The sequence below is a fragment of the Erpetoichthys calabaricus genome, chromosome 12, assembly GCF_900747795.2.
Source record: "Erpetoichthys calabaricus chromosome 12, fErpCal1.3, whole genome shotgun sequence".
NCBI lineage: Eukaryota > Metazoa > Chordata > Cladistia > Polypteriformes > Polypteridae > Erpetoichthys > Erpetoichthys calabaricus.
In genome coordinates this window covers 29,576,552-29,596,959 of record NC_041405.2, presented here as the reverse complement: position 1 = coordinate 29,596,959, position 20,408 = coordinate 29,576,552, and the positions used below count along the sequence as shown (strand labels likewise).

Here is a 20,408-nt window from a genome sequence, read left to right as displayed (position 1 = left end):
ACTTCCGGACCGGACAGAGACACACACTTCCACGCATAGACGTTTATATATAAGATATATATATATGGCTGTTTGAGTCACAAAAACAGAATGAGTGCCAAAAATAGTTGGGATGCCAACCTGGCCAACTCTATTTATTTCAAAAGCAACAGGGGTGCGGTGGAGCTCAAACATGAAGAATGCTGGCATTCACCTCCAGTTCGCCCTCTGGTGATCGCTCCAAGTGTCAACTGGATGATAACATGCATACAAGACTGCAAGATCACCCCCACCCTACCCAGAAGGGGGTGGATTAGGGTTGACTTCATCCTGCAGTATTTTTAGTCAACCAATGAAAATCATGTGTACCAAGTTTCATGAAAATCCCTCCAGTCGTTCGGAAGTGACGCTGGAACATTCATACATACATACACACTATGACTTTTATATATATTGCTTTTCAAGGAAATCTACAAGTTAGCTTAAGTAACACGTAACATCCTCACACCCACTTCATTTGTTTCCAAGTCACAAGGGTCTAAAGTCTATCCTGGCATCAAACCTGTGCCCACACTCAGGCAAGGCCAAACTTACACTGCCAGTTACCCTAACCTGCACGAGGGGTTTGCCGGCGCTACCATTAAGGTGAATTAAGCACTTTGAGCTACTTTTTGTATGAAAATGTGCTATATAAATAAATGTTGTTGTTGTTGTTGTAGGTGTTCACCTAGAGTGCAGCTCATAAGGGTGGAGGGGCGTAACCCAGCCACATGGGTTAGCTATTGAAAAGTTGCCGTACTAATAAGTTTGGCCTAGGGTACAAGATAACCTAGCACCGGTACTGCCTGCACGTCTTTGGGATTGTGGAATGAAAACTGGAATACCCAAAGGAAGCAACTGTAGGCAAGGAGAGAATGTGACGTCTTCTCCACACAGACTGCAAACAACCATGGGGTTCAAACCCAGGATTCTGGACCAATCAAGTTGCAATTGCAACCACAGGGGTTTTCTGTCACTTCATAGTTACTTTTAAATTGACCTGTGTGAGTGAATGCGGGTGTGCTCTGTGACTAATTTTCCTTCAATGGTGGTTTGTATGGGGACTATACCATTATGCTCAGGAATGAAGCTAACAGAAATTAAAAATGTGTTTTCTGTGCTAAAACTTATCACTGACTTAACTACTAACAACTGTCATTAATATATCTGTAATATCTGACATTTGCAGTAATTGCCTGTATAGGTATCTTTGAAAAACAAGCTAATTTTGTCAGCACACATACTAAAATTACATAATCATCAACCTATCCATCTACCACTCATCTCTAAAATCAGAGATAAGCCCTGCATGAGAGTAGAGAGCACCATCTCAAAAACAGAGTTAATGGAATAAGACCTGAATGAAAGGCAACTGATATTGGGCCAGAAGTTGCCGAGGATAAGGAACCAGACACATTCTGTAAGGGTTATAAGGTCAGATGATGAGCTGATCAGGGTCTTTAACCACCATCAGGACTAAGGTACACAGGCAACAGAGTGGAGCTTAAGACAATAAACAGCAACGCAAGAACAGAAGACACTTACAGGACTGAACATCGATCATGACAGGATGTATGGTGTGGATTGTCAAATCTTGAACAGCTTCTGCTTAGGCTTTTTAAGATGTTTGAGTTTTAATATTCTGAACATTACAATATTGAACTAAGCTAACTGCCTGCTTTTCCAGGATACATTTCTCTTTACTCCACTGCTGGGGTCTAAATGGGTGAGAAGGACGCTCCAACACAATTGATACAGTAGCACGGTATAGAATAAAGTGCAACCTGAATATCTCGAGTGCTGTTAACGGTCAGAGTAAAAGAGAATCAGACATTACAGTGTGGATCCACATTAAAAAGATTCTGAACAGGTTAAGAGAAGGTATATGTTTTGAGGAGAGATGCCAACCCCCCACCCCAATTCCTTTGTGTGATAAACCAGTGGTCTAGCATGTGAAATTGTTTAAATAAGCTTTGCCACTACACATACTGTAGCAACTATAGGAAAAGATCTGAAATTTCTTAACATGGTTTTGCGATTGTTGTTAACACCTTGTGCATTTCAGCATACACATGCTTACAGATTCACACTCACATATTTACAAACTGTTTACCTGCAGTTGAGACACAGCAAGAAGAATCTTCTGGCGGGTTTGCAGAATCGATGAAGACAATGATAAGGCAGACGTCATGCCTTGCTGCAGCCACTGGATGTCCTTCCAGGCACAGGACAGCTGAGGAGAGGAAGAAGAGTAAAGAAATAAAGAGTGGTGTGGTAGGAGAGAGAGCTGAACTAATGTGAGAAGTGTCATCTGAATATGGGTCATCTTGAAACATTTCCATCAAAGCAAAGGCCAGTGGGCACATCCTACTTCATTTCCAGAGACAACAAAAATTCTAAACCCACCTTTGCAAACCAGTGGAACTCCTGGATGACTGACGTTGAGCAGCTGTCAATCTCCACTAATGGGATCTGTTCCTCTTGTGTCACCAGGATCTTGTCCTTTTGGTAGAAAATGGCTGCCAAATACACTCCTCTGCAATGTAAGCACAGAGTGAATGTCAGGCTGTTTCATGTAAAAAGTATTGGGAATGGTAATATGGTGTACTGTTTAAGACTGCTGTCCAGGAACCCTAGTGATGTAGATGCCACTCATGGCCTGGTCACGGACAGTGTGAAATGTGAATAAAATGATGGGCTAAATTAAATTATTGAATAATTTGCTAGCAAAACTGGAACAGCTTAACCTGCTTGCTTCATCTCAGTCACACGTATCAGCTCAGTCTTGCGCCTTAGAATAAAGTAGGACGTTGCCGGTATTTTCGATGGGCACGTCAAGAGATACACAGAATTTATTTAGACATGAACTGCAAAGGTAAGAATTTTCAGAGAACTCTGTCAAAAAGAAGTCTGCAGGGAGCCTGTTGGAAGGCTTGCCATGAGAGAGACGAGACTCAAGAGCTGCAGGAGGCCATCATGAACACATCACTTTTTGATGTTTTGGTTTTGTTTGAACATCTTATTAATTTTAATATTTCTTGTTCTGATTTTTTGAGCATTCTCTGTGTTTTCAGTCTGTGTAGTGTGTGCCTTTTGAATGGCCGCACCATAAATAAAAGGACAGGCCTTTGTAAGAGACTAAGCACTCCTACAACAAAGACACAAAAAGGGAAATAAAATGTTACAGGACCAACGACTGCTTTAGACTTTTATTGTGCTTCGTCATTAGGAGTCTGGTTTTGTCCTAATAATATGTTGAAAGACCACTAACTATTTCTGTAAGCCATCTTTGCTAAATGTCTACGACTTCTATTTATCCTCCTCCTTAAAGTAGGCTTAAATAAATCCCAGCTGCTCACTTCATCGACTGTTCCCTTGAATCTCCTGTTAGCCCAATACAGCGGGTGCCACCAGCAGTCATGGCAGAGTATTACTACAATGGCAGAAAACAAGAGGTAGTTTGAAGATTTTAGTTGTGAGAGATGCACAGCTGTAGCTTCAATACTGTATGAACCATCAAGATTTGAAAGGAATGTGGCGCCAAATGTTTAGACACCAAACTACCACGATGTAGGCCACAAAGACAGAGGAACACAGGTCAGAGGATTTTAAATGTGACGGCACCACATTTAAAAACTTCAGTCTGACCCTTAAATACCTGAACATCAATTAATTTATATCTGTGAATTGAATAAAAAGCTTAGTAGTTAGAAATATATTCTCTAATTTCTGGTTTCCGATCTTTCAGTCTGATTTTGATTACTGTTTAGTGATTAGGCTTTAGTGCAAAAGGTTTCAACTCCTCGGTTTGAAGTTGTTTCTGGTTTTTGACTACGTTTTGTCTCCCAGTTTTATTCCAGCCTTCGAGAAAAATGCCTTTAACTGGTTTCTAAATTTACTGGATTTGTTTGCTTTTCCCTTCCTTGACCTCTTTGTGCTCTTTTTTTGAATATTTAAATATAAAAAAATTGGTATTGATTGGGTCCAGAGGTTGTGCAGTTTGCCTCTTCTCTTTTTTTGTGGACATTATTTTGACCATTTCATATTTAAAAACGTTAAACCTATTTTTGGGCCTATATAGGCCAGAAGCCTTTCTTTAGATTTTGGGGCCAGGCTGCAAAAGTGGGTGAGGCCTAATAGTTTGGTGCAGAGTTGTGGAGTTGATAGAAGGTCTGGCTTTTGGTTTTTGAGGCCTAGTCCCCTTTTTTGAACTTTATTGTGTAAGGAACCATAACAACAATAAATACATATACAAAATCCTTATGTTTCAGAGACTAAAAGAACTGTTCAGAAGTTATTATGAAATGTTTATAATGTTCGGAAAAAATTATAACCGTGACAAAATCATAATAAACACAGATATACACTGAAATACAATACCATGACATTTTCGAAGCCCGCTCAATCCTGAGGAGGATTGTGGAGACCTGGGGCCTCATGTATAACGCCGTGCGTAGAACTCACACTATAACATGGCGTAAGCACAAAAGCGGGATTGTGCGTACGCACAGAAAAATCCAGATGCAGGAATCTGTGCGCACGCATACTTTCACGTTCTTCCACTACATAAATCCCGATTTGCGTGAAAAGTAACGCACGTGCACGCGCCTTCTGTCCCGCCCCAACTCCTCCCAGAATTACGCCTCTTTGAATATGCAAATCAATATAAATAGCCTTCTGTGAAAAGACAATGGGAAAAGCACAGGGGAAAATATGAGAATTTCAGCGAATACCAAGTGGAGGCAAAGGAAAAACGTACTATTTGTTGGTTTAAACAGTGGTATAATCAACAAAAGAAAGTTGATCGAGTGACAGAGTGTCGCAAAAACTCGAAAGATCAAATTCACAAAGTCGCACAGTGCCCGAAATAAAAAAAGAAATCACATATCAAAGTCGCTGTGAAAAGGCGAGTCGTAGCCCACCGTCTGAGTGTCATATGAAAGCGTATTAGGGTACAAACAAAAAACATAGGCACACAGTGGGAAAAAAGCACGAAATGTCAACTTTAATCTCGAAATTTCCACTTTAATCACGTAGTTTATTTTGCCATTAAAGTAGAACATCATAAACTTCATCTTAAAATCGTTTATTTTACTAGTTTCTCAAGTAGCACGTTAAATGCTTTTTTCTGTGTTTGATCTTCTATGTGCTCTGTGTGTGTGAATCATTACGTGCTTCCGTTCTTTCTCTTTCTCCGACAGGACACAGAATGCATTACATTTGAGATATTACAGCTCTCAGAATAATTAAAATACTGAGATGTATACGTGATATCATTTTCATGATGATCGGAATGAAAGCATGTTATTAAACATGGGAACACGGTGGCGCAGTGATTGTTCATATCTCACGCAAGAGGCTTGCTGCACCATGTGTGACCTTCGATTAAATAATTTATTACAGAAGTACTGTCTCTTTCAAACGTACTAACCTCCAATTCCTGTCCATACTTTTCTTTTTCCAATCGCCACACAATCAGCTGTGTAATAGACGTTAAGCCATTTGTAAGCTTAGAACGCCGATTCTTCAAAACTTTTAAGGAACATTGAAATATCTTCGTAGTACATGTTTCATTATTCTATTCGTCTATCCTTCCAGTGTCACGTCAGCACCAGCAAGAATACAGCGCAAGGCAGAAGCTATCCTTGAACTAGCTATACGCTGCGGCACCGTGTCCTCACATGTTTAATTATTAGCAATACAGATTATTTAAATGAAGTTAAAGTTTTATCTGTATACTATAAGCAACATATTTTGCTGCATTTCATCTTAAAAATGATATTGTCATCATGCGCGCTTTATAAAGTAGCGCAGGTTGTGCAATATTATAACTGTAGTGCAAGTTTACAGTGAGGTGATTGAGTGTGTTTAGAGTTCTTGGGATGAAACTGTTTCTGAAACGCGAGGTCCGTACAGGAAAGGCTTTGACGCTTTTTGCCGTGGTTGAGGTAGTGCGTACTTGAAACTGTATACCGATAATTCTCTTTCCGATCATCTGCTGCTGTGATTCACACTCAGATACAGTGATATAAATACTCCGAGTGGTGCAGTGAGAGTAATATGGAAAAAGATGATCCGCAGTGGCAACCCTTAACGGGAACAGCAAAAAGAAGAACAAGATGCAGTGAGCGTAACAACGCTAAAGCAGTTCTGGTATTTGGAATACTATGGCTATTCCCTGGACCATTATATTGCAGCAGGTTAATTACAATCAGATGCATTACACTAATAAACAATATGCAGTTAATTTCAGTGTATTTATAAAGTCGCGTCAGGAATGTGGAGCTAAGAAAGAAAGGATGAGCACACAGGAACAGTAGTTTGACCATTCTGTGGACCATTATATTGTTACAGGTTAATTACAATCAGATGCATTAAATTTATGAACGATATGCGGTTAATTTCAGTGTATTTGATAAAGCCGCCGCCGTGGATGTGGATCTAAGAAAGAGTAACCACATAGGAACAGTAGCACTGCTTTGACGCTGGGTGCCGCCAGTCTGCAAAACCGGGCGGATAAATTGCGTACGCCAAGGAATGAGTTACCGTGGAAATGTGCGTGGCTTTACGTCAAGTTTAGGTTTTATACATCGCGATTTGAGCGTGGAAAGGTTCGTACGCAACATTTCTGTGCGTACGCACCGTTTATACATGAGGCCCCTGGAGCCTAAGCCAGAAAACATAGATTGGAAGACAGGAACGACACCCTGGAATGGGTGCCAGTGCATCACAGGGGAAGCCACAATGAAATGAAGAGCAAAAAGTGATGATGAAGTGCATGGGCAGAAATACACAACTTATGGAAGATGTATAGCATAAAGTACCCAGCATGTGCAAAACCGGTCAACACCGGAATGGGGAGCAGTCACAATTAATATACAGTGGGGCATAACAACAATTAAGGTTTGACATTAGACACTTTTGCCTACCACTAAGTTAACAGGAATGGCGGTAAACAATGTCATCTGAAGAAAGAGAGAGAAAATGAGACTTCATGGATGATTTCCAAAGAAAGAAAGAACACACAGTACAGGAAAATGGGAATAAATGTATCTGACTGGGCAACTCTTGTGTGTTTGTGTTCTGAGTTAAGGCCACAGCAAACCCAAGCAATGGCTCAGGCCTGCAATGGTGTCCGTTGTCAACTGACTTTATGTGTATATTTTCAACTATGGTTAATAAGCAATGCTTTGACTTTGTTTTGTTGCAGTATGTTTCAGGTTGCTTGTAAAATGTCTTTTCTTAATATCCAGGTTTACTTTACAAATTTGTATTTAATATATTATGTTGCTAAGATTGGGCGGCACGGTGGCGCAGTGGGTAGTGCTGCTGCCTCGCAGTTGGGAGACCTGGGGACCCGGGTTCGCTTCCCAGGTCCTCCCTGCGTGGAGTTTGCATGTTCTCCCCGTGTCTGCGTGGGTTTCCTCCGGGCGCTCCGGTTTCCTCCCACAGTCCAAAGACATGCTGGTTAGGTGGATTGGCGATTCTAAATTGGCCCTAGTGTGTGCTTGGTGTGTGAGTGTGTTTGTGTGTGTCCTGCGGTGGGTTGGCACCCTGCCTGGGATTGGTTCCTGCCTTGTACCCTGTGTTGGCTGGGATTGGCTCCAGCAGACCCCTGTGACTCTGTGTTCGGATTCAGCGGGTTGGAAAATGGATGGATGTTGCTAAGATTTTACAAAAGAAAGAAGAGCTACTGGGGCTTCTTTATCCCTAGAGCTTTATGATGGCTGACTGTGACTGCTTCTTTATCTTTAGCCAAGTCAGAAGTTCTCTTCTCTTTGTAATTCTGGTGTTTGTCTGAAGGAGAGTTGATGTTTTTTGTTATATTTCTTGAGCTTCTGTAAAAAGCTCAATTTTCCCTTGGGACCAATAAAGTACTATCTATCTATCTATCTATCTATCTATCTATCTATCTATCTATCTATCTATCTATCTATCTATCTATCTATCTATCTATCTATCTATCTATCTATCTATCTATTGTAATGTGTACAGTGTATTAGTGTAATGCTTTTTGATGTTTCATTCACATTATTTTTTTCATTATTGGCTTATTATAAGACATTTCTAGCAGAAGAACATGATAAGCACATACTAATGGAAGCATGACTAATGTACTTAAGCAGTACACACAAGCTCAGCTTCAAAACTGCATATTATCTCCAGAAATTACTTCAGGCTTATGGAGAATAAGACACTTCAAGGAGTAAGGGTTGGCGGATAACATAAAAGTTTACAGGTTCTCCCATGTCTGCCTGTTTTTTTCTTCTCCCTGCACTCCATTTCTCACTCCTCTTCTTCATACCAGTCACATGATGACTAATAACACTAATGCTGTGAGAGAGTAAGGGTGTGTGTACAAATGTGGGCTGTGGTGGACTGGCACCCTGTAGTGGTCTGTCGGTGCTGTGCAGAAGGTGCGGGGTGAGTGACATAGAGAGTTCCGCTGACATCACCAGGAAGCGCCCTGCTTGCGGTGTTTAGAAGCTCTCCCTGTATGCAGGAATGCTGGAGTTCTCCCAATGTTCATGGAGTAGAAGAGCTGCTTCTTATGGCCTTTCTAATCCAGATTTTGTGGGTTTTTGGCCTGTCACTAGAGTGCAAAGGCCTGGTCTTGGACAGAATGTGATGTGTGCGACTCACCCCGTGACAAAACACACCGCCATCCAGGGTTAGTTCCTGCCTTTTAACCAGTGCTTCTGGGGTGGGATCTGGTGTGTGGAGAATGAATGAATGAAAATGTCACATTATACAACTTTTTCACCAATTTTCTGTCATAGTCTTAATTTACATACTCTTGGGGAGTTGGAAGCAGTCACACCACACGCCTGTTACTGCTAGTCATGTTGTCGGACGTACCCAGCAACCCAGTATCACTAGTCTGCAACTCTCCCCAGTAAAACTAAAGATTTTGTCTTAAGCCACAGAGGTTGGCTCTATGTGTGGGCAAGAGCTGAGAACCAATGACCACTCAGACAGAAGTACAATGCACATAATGCTGTGTGGCAGATGGCCGGGACCCATGCCCGGTCAGGACGCCACTTTGACACTGGATGCACTCAATGTCCTCCAGAACACTTGGTGGCAGCCCCCCTGGGTTGCATCGGGGCCAATAGTTTGGAACACCGGAGCTCATTCCTGTTGGGCTCTGTGGCCACCGCCAGGGGGAGCTGCACGGCCTAACAAGCCTGTCTGGGTGGGAACGCAGCCACACCTGGAGGTGCAGCCGGAAGTAGATCAACGAGCACCTGCAGCACTTCCGGGTGAGCTATAAAAGGAGCCGACAGTCACTACTCCGGGCGTCAGAGTCGGGTGGAGGAGGATGAAGCTGCCTGGAAGGAATAGAGGAAGACGAGTGATTTTTACAGTGGTTTTGGATTTTCTGTTGGTGTGTTTTGGGACTGTGCTGTAGCTGAGGGACACGGGGAAGACGTGATGCCCCAGCGGAAGAAAAATAAAATCTTTTTGTTGATTTTCACCTGTGCCACAAAAGAGGCTCATCTGAACGATGTTGCACATTCTGCTAAAACAATGTCAGGAAAATTGGGCTAAGATTGCAGCTGAACTGGAAAGCATTCATACAGCACCGTCTCCATCGTGCAGTGGGATAAGTTGTCACGCCATGAGATTTCTTGCAATATAATCGTACATTCTCAGGCAACAAGATTAGCAAAACAGTTGCCAAATTTGACATCCCCTCCGACTAGAAGTCGTGTGATGTGCCACCTGCTTAAGTTATAGGATTATAAGAAAGCACATTGTAGAGCCATCCATATTACTGTATATCGGTAAATGCAGACAGAAAAGGCACATTGAAAAAGGGATGCATCACTAGCTTAACGGGACTAAAGAGTGGCAGTCAGAGTGGTTGAACAGAAGGATGGCAAGAATCAGAAGCTTTGCATTCCCTTGGTCTGAAATAAAATCATGAGAATGTAGACGAAAAATAAAAATAAACTACGTTTTGCTATTTGGATAAAGCTAAAGACCACTGCCAAACCGGGAAGGCTTACCTCTGCAAGTTGCGAACAAACTTGCTGGCGGACTGGAACAGATACTTGAGGCTTCTCGACACAGACAGTCTCTTGCTGGGAGTGTGCACCTTGGAAGTCTCTGTCCACAAATGATTGCAGAGAAGGAAGAGGGATGTTAAAAAGAAGAGAGGCTGATTATAGACGGGCAATCTAAGAGTCTTTAGAGAGAAACACTTAAAGCAACAGCTAATGCAGAACTTTAGACCAACTTGTCTACCCTGGACATGTGAAGTGTGGGTAAAAATGGCATCACATGATATTCTTATGTGCTGGATTTAGGCTTAAAAACTTTTGTCTTATCCAGAACCTTTCTATAGTGAACCCTTCTCACTGCACTTTCTGGTTTTAGGGCCACATAAAAATGCTTCTAAATTTTCTGCAACTGAATTATTTAGAATAACCAGAAGTGGGCTCTGAGCTAGCAGTCCAGTTGTTTACAGTCCAACATCTTACCCTTTAGGCCACACTGCTGGCACTAACTCTGGCCATCATATTGCAGACAGAAAAAAAATAAATAAAAACTTTACAGCCAGTAGCCGGGGAGCTACTGTCACACACAAAGGCACTGGTCTTGCTGAGTAATGGACATTGAGAAGGTGACTGCGAGTCCATACTGGACGTCTGCAATTCCACTCCTGAGTTTCTGTAGAATAGATTTTTAATTCAGACCAGAATGAGTGGAGGCAATGTACTTTTATGTTGCTGCTCTACCAAATGAGAGGGACTTCATATAGTGACTTATGCAATGTATTTTCTTATTTATTTCCTTTGTCCGCTGCTTGCGATATTAGGAATAATTCAAAGACGTGAAGTCAGGCCGACTGATTTCTAATATCAGAATCGGTCACTATGTATTGCATTAAAAAGATAACTGGATTGGCTTGTTGGATATTCGCTAAAGGTGGAAGTGTCCATAAGCTGCAGAAACAGACTGTTATGATCGCAATTTTCATATATCTTTGTATGTTTTGAGGGGTGTTTTTCAAAGATTTACAGTATGTGGGAAATTTTCAAAGATTGTGATTCTAATTCTTTAATTTTTTTATTGTTTGATTAACGATGCCATTTAGTTTATATATTTGCATTGCTGTGTTTCTCATTGCATTAATAATCAATCCCAGAATGACCTGGGAATGCATGGGATACAATGTCTATTGTGTGATGGTAGAAAGGTTTTTCATGCATTTCCAGTTCCTCTGAATCTAAAGTGTCGGTGTGTAAGTCTTTGTGTGCTTTCTTTTTGGCTTGATGACCCTATTTCTGACAAAAGACCTTCGATTTCTGGTTCATGCTTTAATCTTGATTCTCAACCTTGACTTGAAATTTGCACTGCATTTCATCTCCTGATTCTTTCATTAAATTCTAAACGGTCTCTTCTGAGTCAGTACAAAATGATGGCTGATCCAGATATGCATGTGCTGAGGTTTATACAGTCACGCGATAAATGTCATGAATTGCACATTCCAAGATCATTCTAGGATTGACTGACATGGCAATGAGAGACATGCCAATGCAAATATGGTGGCGCCCTCAGCTAAACAAAATGGCGTTGTCTATAAATAAAAATGTAACCCATTGGGATGGCTGTTTCTTTTTCACTAATCACACAAAATAAAAGACTTACCAATTTTCACTAAATTTTGCATGTGTCTATGTATGTCATATTGGGGAGAAGGACAACACAAAAACCAGTTACGACACATGGACTACAATTCCCATCAGGCAGCAGGACTATGCCCTGGCTCATGGAGGACATTGTCATCAGCACACACAATGTTTTCTACCGGCCAATGCAAAATCTTAAAGACCACAGGTATGTATGCCATTTTTTTCTCAGCTAATCTGGGTAACAGATTCATTGTCTCACCGAATTACAGTGTTTTGTTTTGTCTCATTGTGAATTGTGTTTTACCACATTGAATTTTCAAAAGAAAATTGTTCCTTGTTCATTTATAATGTCAATGCCAGGTACTTCGACTAGTACATGATGAAAGGTGACAACTTTAAAATAAGGAGTTTCAGAAATATAAACCAATGTTAAAATTCTTGATGTAAAAAACTCAGAATTGCCCAAATATATCAAAAAAACACTTCTAAAAAAGTACAAAAAATTTATAAAAGACACCAATCAGGACATAGTCCATGTAGACAAAAATATTCCAAGAAAGTCTGAAGTGTAGTGACCAGCAACTCAGACCTGACCTACTGTAATGTGGATTCAGGGAAATGAATCAAAATGTTCTGTCGACACAAATCTGGTGTTCATCTTAACTCAGAGGACAGTGAGAGTGCTGTAGGTGACGCCTCCTCCGCCATCCGGCCAGCAACTGTCACACCTAAAGCCAAGACCCACCTATGAAATATCCCCGGTACAGAGGATCTTTGACTTGCTCCAGTAGCTTCCCCATGCTTTCTGCCTGCTCCTTTCCTCTGACTTTGATACCAGAACACTCCTTCCAGCCTGTAGGGGGAGACAGAGATCAGAATATTCATAACTGGGGGGATTGGTCTCGCTTCAAAGTGAGAGCTGCACATAAAAAAGGAAGCTGGTGTTCACTTACTGGAAGGAATGGCACTGGGTGGACTGGAGATCTGAGCTGGCCCCCAGCCCTTCACGTTGTAGGCTGACACACGCACAAAGTATTTTACCCCCTAGAAAATAAAATATATTGTTGCATAATAAAATCAGCGTGCACCAGTCTGATGTGTTAGATTTCTGTTAGTATTCATTGTCAGCTCCTGCACGCCTTTGAGTGAAGCTCGACTTTAAATGATGTCATGTCAAGATCATGTGTGCTAGCTGCCACAAGAGGGCACCAATGGAACTGCATCATGGGACTTTAACCTCACATAATCCATTAGGGACTTCTGCAGCCATGAAGTGAATTAAGCAGATTTCAGATTGATGGGTGCATGGATGGAACATTAACTCCTCCATTTCCCAAACTCTCTTTTTCCACTGTACACTAGGATTCGTCTTTGGTGTTGATAGATTGGGGCCGAGCCATTCTTGGCCACACTAGACACTTGATAGGAATCCATCCAGGACTGGGAGCCAGTTTATTATAAACACACACATGCACACACTCATAATAGGACAAATGAGAGACATGTCTTTCAGAGAAGAAACAACAATGCGTAAACACCAACATGGGCTGTGGCCAGGCTGGATATCAAACCTGGATTCCTGGAGCTGGTAGGTCACAGTGTTAACTATTGAGCTACTTTGTTATCTAGGAATATTCATATATAGCCCACAAAGACGAAGGTGAAATGTTTGAAATGAGTATGTACAGAATATAAAAGGCATTCATATATCAAAAGCATCACGGGGCACCATGGTAAGTGGAACTCCACGTATTCAGGGTTGAAATTCCAGGGTTTACTGGTTCTCCACATGGATGTATGGATGTTCTTCTCATGATGCAGAATCTCTCCACATCGCATATGTCAGGAATGGGCTGGGACATCGTAGTCCTTTCCTGTGCCCACCTGTAGTCTGTAGCCCTGCTGTTCTGTGTCTATTCTTACGCAATGGTCATTACATAGCAGTTATCTGACGGAAAGGTATGAGGTGTACATGTAGGACAGCCTGAGTTGTGCTTTGCTCCTTTTAAATTGAGGGAATGTTATCTTCTCTAGCCATTTCTTTTCAAGAGGTTTGGACTTTTGTCTTTGATTAGCATTTGTTCTCATGCTGAGCATGTATTTCCTTTTGATTTGACTGTCTTCCATTATTTGGACCTCAGTTTTGTCCAGACAAGTCTTCTCCTTTTATGGATCAAAGATCACTATGGTTGTTTGAACCTCTCTGATCCAAACAAGTGAAATGATCACGGGATTGCTGTAAAGTGGTGGACATTGGCTACGAGGCAATAGGCAGGCACAGAGACGGACTGAGGTGTAGTCCTGGCCCATTCCCGACTCAATAGTCATCACACTTGATTAATTACACTGACTCTGTATGAGGCGGTGTAAATATCTGTGTAACAACACCCCACAAAGGCTTGCTGTCCTCCAATACTGCTGGGATAGGCTCAAGCTCTTGGGTCTCCGTAGTGGACAAAGTGGATTCAGCATATGGACAAATATCACTTTTTATTTCTTATCTATAAATATAAAATAGTAGGATCTGTCCATCTGTCACACGATTACTTGCAAATGGTAGGTTTTGGAAATTCAAAAAATTTTAGCCATCCTCATCAAAGTGACTTGTAGTTGCGTGTTTATTACATTTAATTGACTGCAAAACGAAGCGACATGACAGAAAGAAAAAGTAGAGCAGTGATATCTGCTGAGTGCTGTGTTTTCTGCTACTGTATGTTCTCTTTTAAAGTGCTGTGCAGCTGCGACTCCAAGGGAGGCCTCCGAGCAGTTGTTGTTAGTGTGTTGCTAATTCCTGATACTACTCGGTGTCCACTGGGGAATCCTTAAGTGTGCTTTGAACCACTAAAGGGTAAGTACATGCTCATATGTTTTTTCACATCCGCTCCCGAGTAAAAAATATCGGAAAGAATACTGACTGAGTGTCAAGCAAATCACAGAAAGTGATTACGAGATGAAGAACACCGTAATAGGAAGAAAAAATAAAAAAAGCAGTGACATCTGCTGGGCGTCAAGTACATCGCAGAAGGCAATTAAGTGATGAAGAATGAGAAAGAATAAGCAGGCAAGATGGAGCATTTAATTTTAGAATGGTAGGGCCATGTGTTTCACTGGCATTTTTTGTTTCAGCATGTGTTTATTCATCCATTTATTTTCTGTAGTAGCATATCGAGTAGAGAGTTGTCAGGAGTTCTGGGCCACGCTGGCGAAAAGAGCTGATCTTGAATGGAAACCCAGTAAATCACAGAGCACCCTCGGTCAGACACCCACCACTCATTCACACAAATCCAATTTACAGTCGCCAATCAACATAATATGCCATTTATTTATTTACTTAGTAAGACATTTACTATTTATTTTAAATTTTGGAATATTTATTCTTGCTTAAGCTTAAGGCATAAGTAAATCAATGAACCAACAAAACAACAAACCAGGAATTAAACCACAAATAATAATTCTTAACAAAAAAGAAGACAAATCATACCGAAGTAAGTCCAGTGATGGTGTACTGAGTGCACTTGAGTTTCTGAATTGTCTCCGAACCACACAAGGGGTCAAAGTTTGCCGAGCAGCTCCACTCCACTGCATTAAAACAGAACATAAAAGTCCAATGACTGCTAGCAGTTTCACACTTAGATGAGATGGACTGGACCCCGTCTAGAGCTGTCTCCTGCTTTGTGCTTTCAGGATTCCCAAACCTGTTTATTACAATTTACGGTTGCAGGCAACTAGAACTGATCTTGGCAGCTCTTAAGACCACCAGTCCATCACAGAGCAGAATAGCATGAAATGTTGTTTAAAGTACCAAGTGATGTTGTACACTATGGAAATGCTTTATTAAGAGTGCCTGACTGGAAAGTAGTATAGAAAGGTCCAAATCCTGCACAACCTGCCTGAGCAGCAACACATTCCCAAAGTCACCATTTTAATAAACACTCTGACTGGAAAGAGAAGAAATAGTTAAAGACTGTTAACAGTGAGGTGGATCAGCCTTGAAAAACAAAGTCAAGATATTCCAAAGTGTCTTCTCCCACCCATTCTTCACTTGATGATCCTCTGAAGGCCTCAAAGCCTTGAGCAAATCTTTGATTCACTCACCTTTATAGCGAGTGATGATGCCACATTTTGGTTTGCAGGGCTCCTGGAAATAAACGGTCAGCCCTGTCGCACTGGTAACCAGGACAGTGACATTACACGGAGTACTTGGGGCATCTAGAAAAACAGAAACAGGAAGAGGGGTTGGCACAGTTGCCAGATTTGACAGACGGTTTACATCCCAATGGCAGTTAAATTCTCACCTAACCGCACAAAATCAAGCACAATACTGGTGAGACCATTTCAGGCAAGGGAATTGCTACCCCGACAAGCTGTAAACTTCCATAAATGTCATTTCCTTTGATTAGGCGCTTTGTACTTCATTTGCATAAGGAGGTTACATTTTGAGAGTACTTTTCCAAACAAGTGACATCCACCTGAGGGTACAGCCTACAGAGTAAAGCGTTCAGCTCCACTTCTCAAAGAGCCCACACTTCATGTCAAGTGGGTAACTACAGATCTGTCTCTCTCCTCTCCTTTCTATCCAAAACACTTGAATGTGCGGTCTCTAACCAGATCTCTTCCTTTCTTCTACAAGATAGACTACTTGATCGCATTCCAAAGAGGAGGCTCTACTCACTCATAACACGTTACATTTAGCTAGAGCTACCAACATGTCATCTGTTCCCATCCTTCTACATCTCTCCTCTGCCGTTGACATAGTCAATCATCAGATTGTCCTTACCACCCTCTATGACATTGGCATCACTGGTACAGCCCTCAGATAGTTTGAGTCCTACCACTTTGGGCATATCCTCCTGTGTGACCTGGCGAGGAGAGATTATCAAGGTTACATTAGGCAAGAACGGAGGTGCTCAATCCTCTCCTCTTCTCTCTAGGCCCTATCATTCCATCCCATAGTTTTTTCTATTAGTAAAATTCTGATGAAAAGCAGCTGTACCTGTTAGACTCTCCGCATGTCTCACTGACTTTGCAACCTGAATTAAGTAGCACCATCTTCAGCTCAACCTGGCAAAGGCGGACCTTCTTGTTATCCCAACTCATCCGTCTATTCAGCACCCTATCTCTATTTAACTCGACTTATTGTTGCTAACACCCACCAAGTCAGTACGCAAGCTAGGGGTGGTGATCAATGACAAACGGTCATTCACTGACCTTATTGCTATGGTTTCTCGGTCTTGAGATGCACTCTATACAACATCTGTAAGATCAGACAGTGTCTGACAAGAGTATGCAACACAACTCCTGGTTGTCTCACATCTGAACTACTGCAGCTTAACGCTGGTAGGAGTACATGTGTCACCAAACCACTGTGGACCATTAAAAATGCAGGTAGGAAGGATTCAGCCGCGGCTCATTGATTGCTGTTCTTGGATTCTGATTATTAGATTACAGATTAAGATTTGCTGTTATGAGCTGACATTTATTTATGTAAATAAATTCTTCTTTTAAAAGAATTCTTTGTGGGACTTGTTTCTCAAGCCAAAGGTTCTTCTCGGCTTTCCTTTCAGAGGCATTTTGAAATATTTTGGGACATCTGAAGTTTTAAGGCCTGTTCTCCATTTCTGGAGACTGGATAGGCCAAAAGCCTGCCTATGGAGTTGGGAAGTCTGTTTGCCTAAGGTGAGGTCTATTCTAGGCAGGCTAGGGAAAACCCTGGCCTGTTTTTGTGGGTCCTATAGAGGCCTCATACCATTTGTCCATTTTAGTTCTGCTCTTTCACAGCAAAACCAAAAGAAACAAACCTAGTACCCAAGGACTACTTGAATTTGAAACTCATTCAAGAAACATCACTAAAAAGGATGAATATGTTTTTGCATCCACTGAGGGATAACTCAGTACATGAACACCACATTATTAATAGAAAACTTCAATGATATCACACACACAGCAACGTTGGTCATGTGATCACAGCAGACAGTGTTACATAAATACAGGAAAATAAGATGGCAATAAAAAAATTAGAATACAAAACAAAAGGCAGATTCAGATTTTGGATGCATCAAAACCTCATATAATCCAAAAAAACACGCACAGTCACACAAATGCATTAAGGGGGTATGTTGAAGGCTCAGCCCCTGAGGTGAACTGGTGGACAGCTACTCACCTCTCTTCCTCTTCCAGCCCTAGAGTGGAGGAGGAAACTTCTGAGGACGAGTAATGTTCCTACCAGATCGCCTCAGACATCCCTCCCATTACAGTCGCTCGGCTATAAAAGAAACAACATAGCTGAAAGTGGGCATTCATTCCAAAGACTGCGACTGTCGGAGAGGAAGTACCTCAGCGATGATTGATGATCGTTAATCATCAGTAAATGTCTCCCCTCATCCCACTTAGCTTTTTTGCTGTTAAACGGCAGTTTCACTAGGATCCCAACACTTCAGCCTGTACTGCCTCATTTTTCCTCACAGCATATATTTTCGTGTATATTACAATCAGGTGTGTCGCCAATACTTTGTATCTCGTACCTTTTTTCCATTTCAGTGTGAAAATTACCTTTAGCAGAAAGTTATACCACCACTGACCCAAATACAATGTTGAAATGCAACACATTTTCTGTACTCAGTAACCATCCTTTCAATAAAAAGATCTCACAAAATGCCTAAGTGTACTTAAAAGTTTAATGTATTATTATAAATGTTGTATTCAGATAAGAAAGGATGACTTAAGGCTATGCCAATTTCAACAACTTTTTCAGCAAATTTAAAAAAAAACAATTTCCCTTCGGGGATTAACACAGTGTACCCGATACCAAATTTTCAGTTGTAGCCTTCATTTACATAATTTTAGCGAGTTGGAGGCAATCGACAGCTCACTCTTGTGAAGCTATTGCATAATGTGACATGCTCTGTGCCTCACTCCAACTAGTCCACAACTCGTTCTTTAGTCACTGGGGCCAGTTCTACGTGTAAGAAAACTGACAACCATGAGTACAATGCAGCAGCGTGGAAAGAGGTTTGTCTGTCTGATGTCTCCTGTCTTATGGACCACAACAGTATGTGGCTGAGCTCACTCTCCCAGTTAACTCTTTTTACAACATGGACTCTGTCAGGCAGCATAAAAAGGGGCGAAGACAACTCAGTTGGAACGTTAGCATGCAGCTGCTAAACTTGACATGGCCAGCGTTTTTTAGGTCTTGTTAATTAACATGGTTCGGCGATGAGATCAACAACATTTAGTTGCCAAGTCTGATTTAACCAGGTTATCTAATGTGACATCGGTATTACCAAATATGCCTCAAACAACAGTAATGATCAGTTGTTTCAAATCAGAATTATTTTCCCAGATCTACCCATATGTATGTTAAAATAGTTTTTAATACTTTTACATTTCCCCACATGTTTACAAATATGTTCCAATAGGAGTAGAATAACCGCGAGTATACTTTCAGTACCTCAGCTATACTACATTTCAAATTTAGACCTTTTTGCTTTTCTTTTGCAAACGGATCTTTTCATCAGCTATAATTGGTTGATCTCTACTGTAACTCCCAATTTTCTTGATAACTGCATAGAAATAGTTGTTCTTGCAATGTCATTGGTTGAATGAACTGTAACTATCTTAAAAATTCAGGGTTTAAACCTCAAATGAAGGGAGGTTGGTTCGCTTTTCACTGGTTGGGAAAGAAGAGACAGTTTGATAGACTAAAAGGGGCGTGGAAATGCAAACAGACGATTGACAATTTTATATAGAAAATTGTACACAATCAAAAATAAATAAATAAAGTCATGCCTATGCCATAAACAACAGCTTTAAAAACAGCCCAGAAAGGCATGAAACCACCCAATATGGCAACTGTCGTACAGAACGAGGCAGGATGGAGGATAAGATTCAGCCTAACAGAGTCATTACTGCATTGTACCAATAGATGAAGACCACCAGTTTGGAAAGCTCAGAAAACAACTAGGCTAAGGCATGAAGGTAAAGAGGTACAGGAACCTAGGGGTCTCTGCATAGGGAGTAATGTAACACTAAGCATACTGGAACATGTTCAAGTCTCAGGGTAAGCCAAGTATCCAACTGCTCCAGATGGTGACACCCTGTGATCATTCCTTATGAGAGCAAATATCAGACAGAAGGATATGCTGCAGCACAACACTTCTCCATCTGAAGCTAATCCTTCTTTTCCGCACTTAAGGCGTACCCTGATTCAGACACTTGAGGTCATCATGTTCTGCCCACACTTACCCATCTGCTGAAAGTTCTCTTGCATTTGGCAGTACATTTTTTGCCTCAGCGTCCAGATTCTCAGCTCCCTGCGCTTTTCTGGGGTCTCGTTTACAGCATCCTGTAGTTGCTGCACCCTGTGTCCCGCTTCAGAAATCAGGCTGCAAAGGTGTGCCTCACGCTCGGCAGCGTGGGAAACTGTAAGGGAAAAGAGCCGATATGAACAACATTCAGCTGGTTTTCCTGTTAGAATCCTCAATGCCTGCAGACTTGACAACAAACTGCCAAAGTACGGATCACACTGTCAAGCCATTTAACACTAGAATTACCAGAGTCTACGAAAAAACTCGTAGATCCGGCCCACCTTAAAACCATTCTCACCTCCCTTTTGTCTTCTAAATGTGCCGATTAAGAGGAGCAGCGAGCAGTCGGCTATTCCATCCCCCAACGTCGCAGAACGTTCACTAAGTTTTCCCAGCTCATGCCTTGTTTGATTATCTGGGAGTGACTGAACTGCTGGAGTTTTAG

The 20,408-nt window shown here is 41.5% G+C and overlaps 1 protein-coding gene across 2 annotated transcripts in view; it reads right to left on the bottom strand.

Moving 5' to 3' along the window:
* LOC114662007 (ankyrin repeat and fibronectin type-III domain-containing protein 1-like) overlaps positions 1 to 20,408 on the bottom strand; it is a 158,352-nt gene that overhangs the window by 19,986 nt on the left and 117,958 nt on the right. For both annotated transcript variants that reach the window (XM_051934841.1, XM_028815289.2), the window contains 8 exons: positions 19,902 to 20,078; positions 15,756 to 15,869; positions 15,142 to 15,239; positions 12,614 to 12,704; positions 12,406 to 12,513; positions 10,032 to 10,131; positions 2,425 to 2,554; positions 2,132 to 2,251 (listed from right to left, as the gene is read on the bottom strand). In XM_051934841.1, coding sequence (XP_051790801.1) covers positions 2,132 to 2,251; positions 2,425 to 2,554; positions 10,032 to 10,131; positions 12,406 to 12,513; positions 12,614 to 12,704; positions 15,142 to 15,239; positions 15,756 to 15,869; positions 19,902 to 20,078 — 938 coding nt within the window. The remainder of the gene's footprint in view (positions 1 to 2,131; positions 2,252 to 2,424; positions 2,555 to 10,031; positions 10,132 to 12,405; positions 12,514 to 12,613; positions 12,705 to 15,141; positions 15,240 to 15,755; positions 15,870 to 19,901; positions 20,079 to 20,408) is intronic.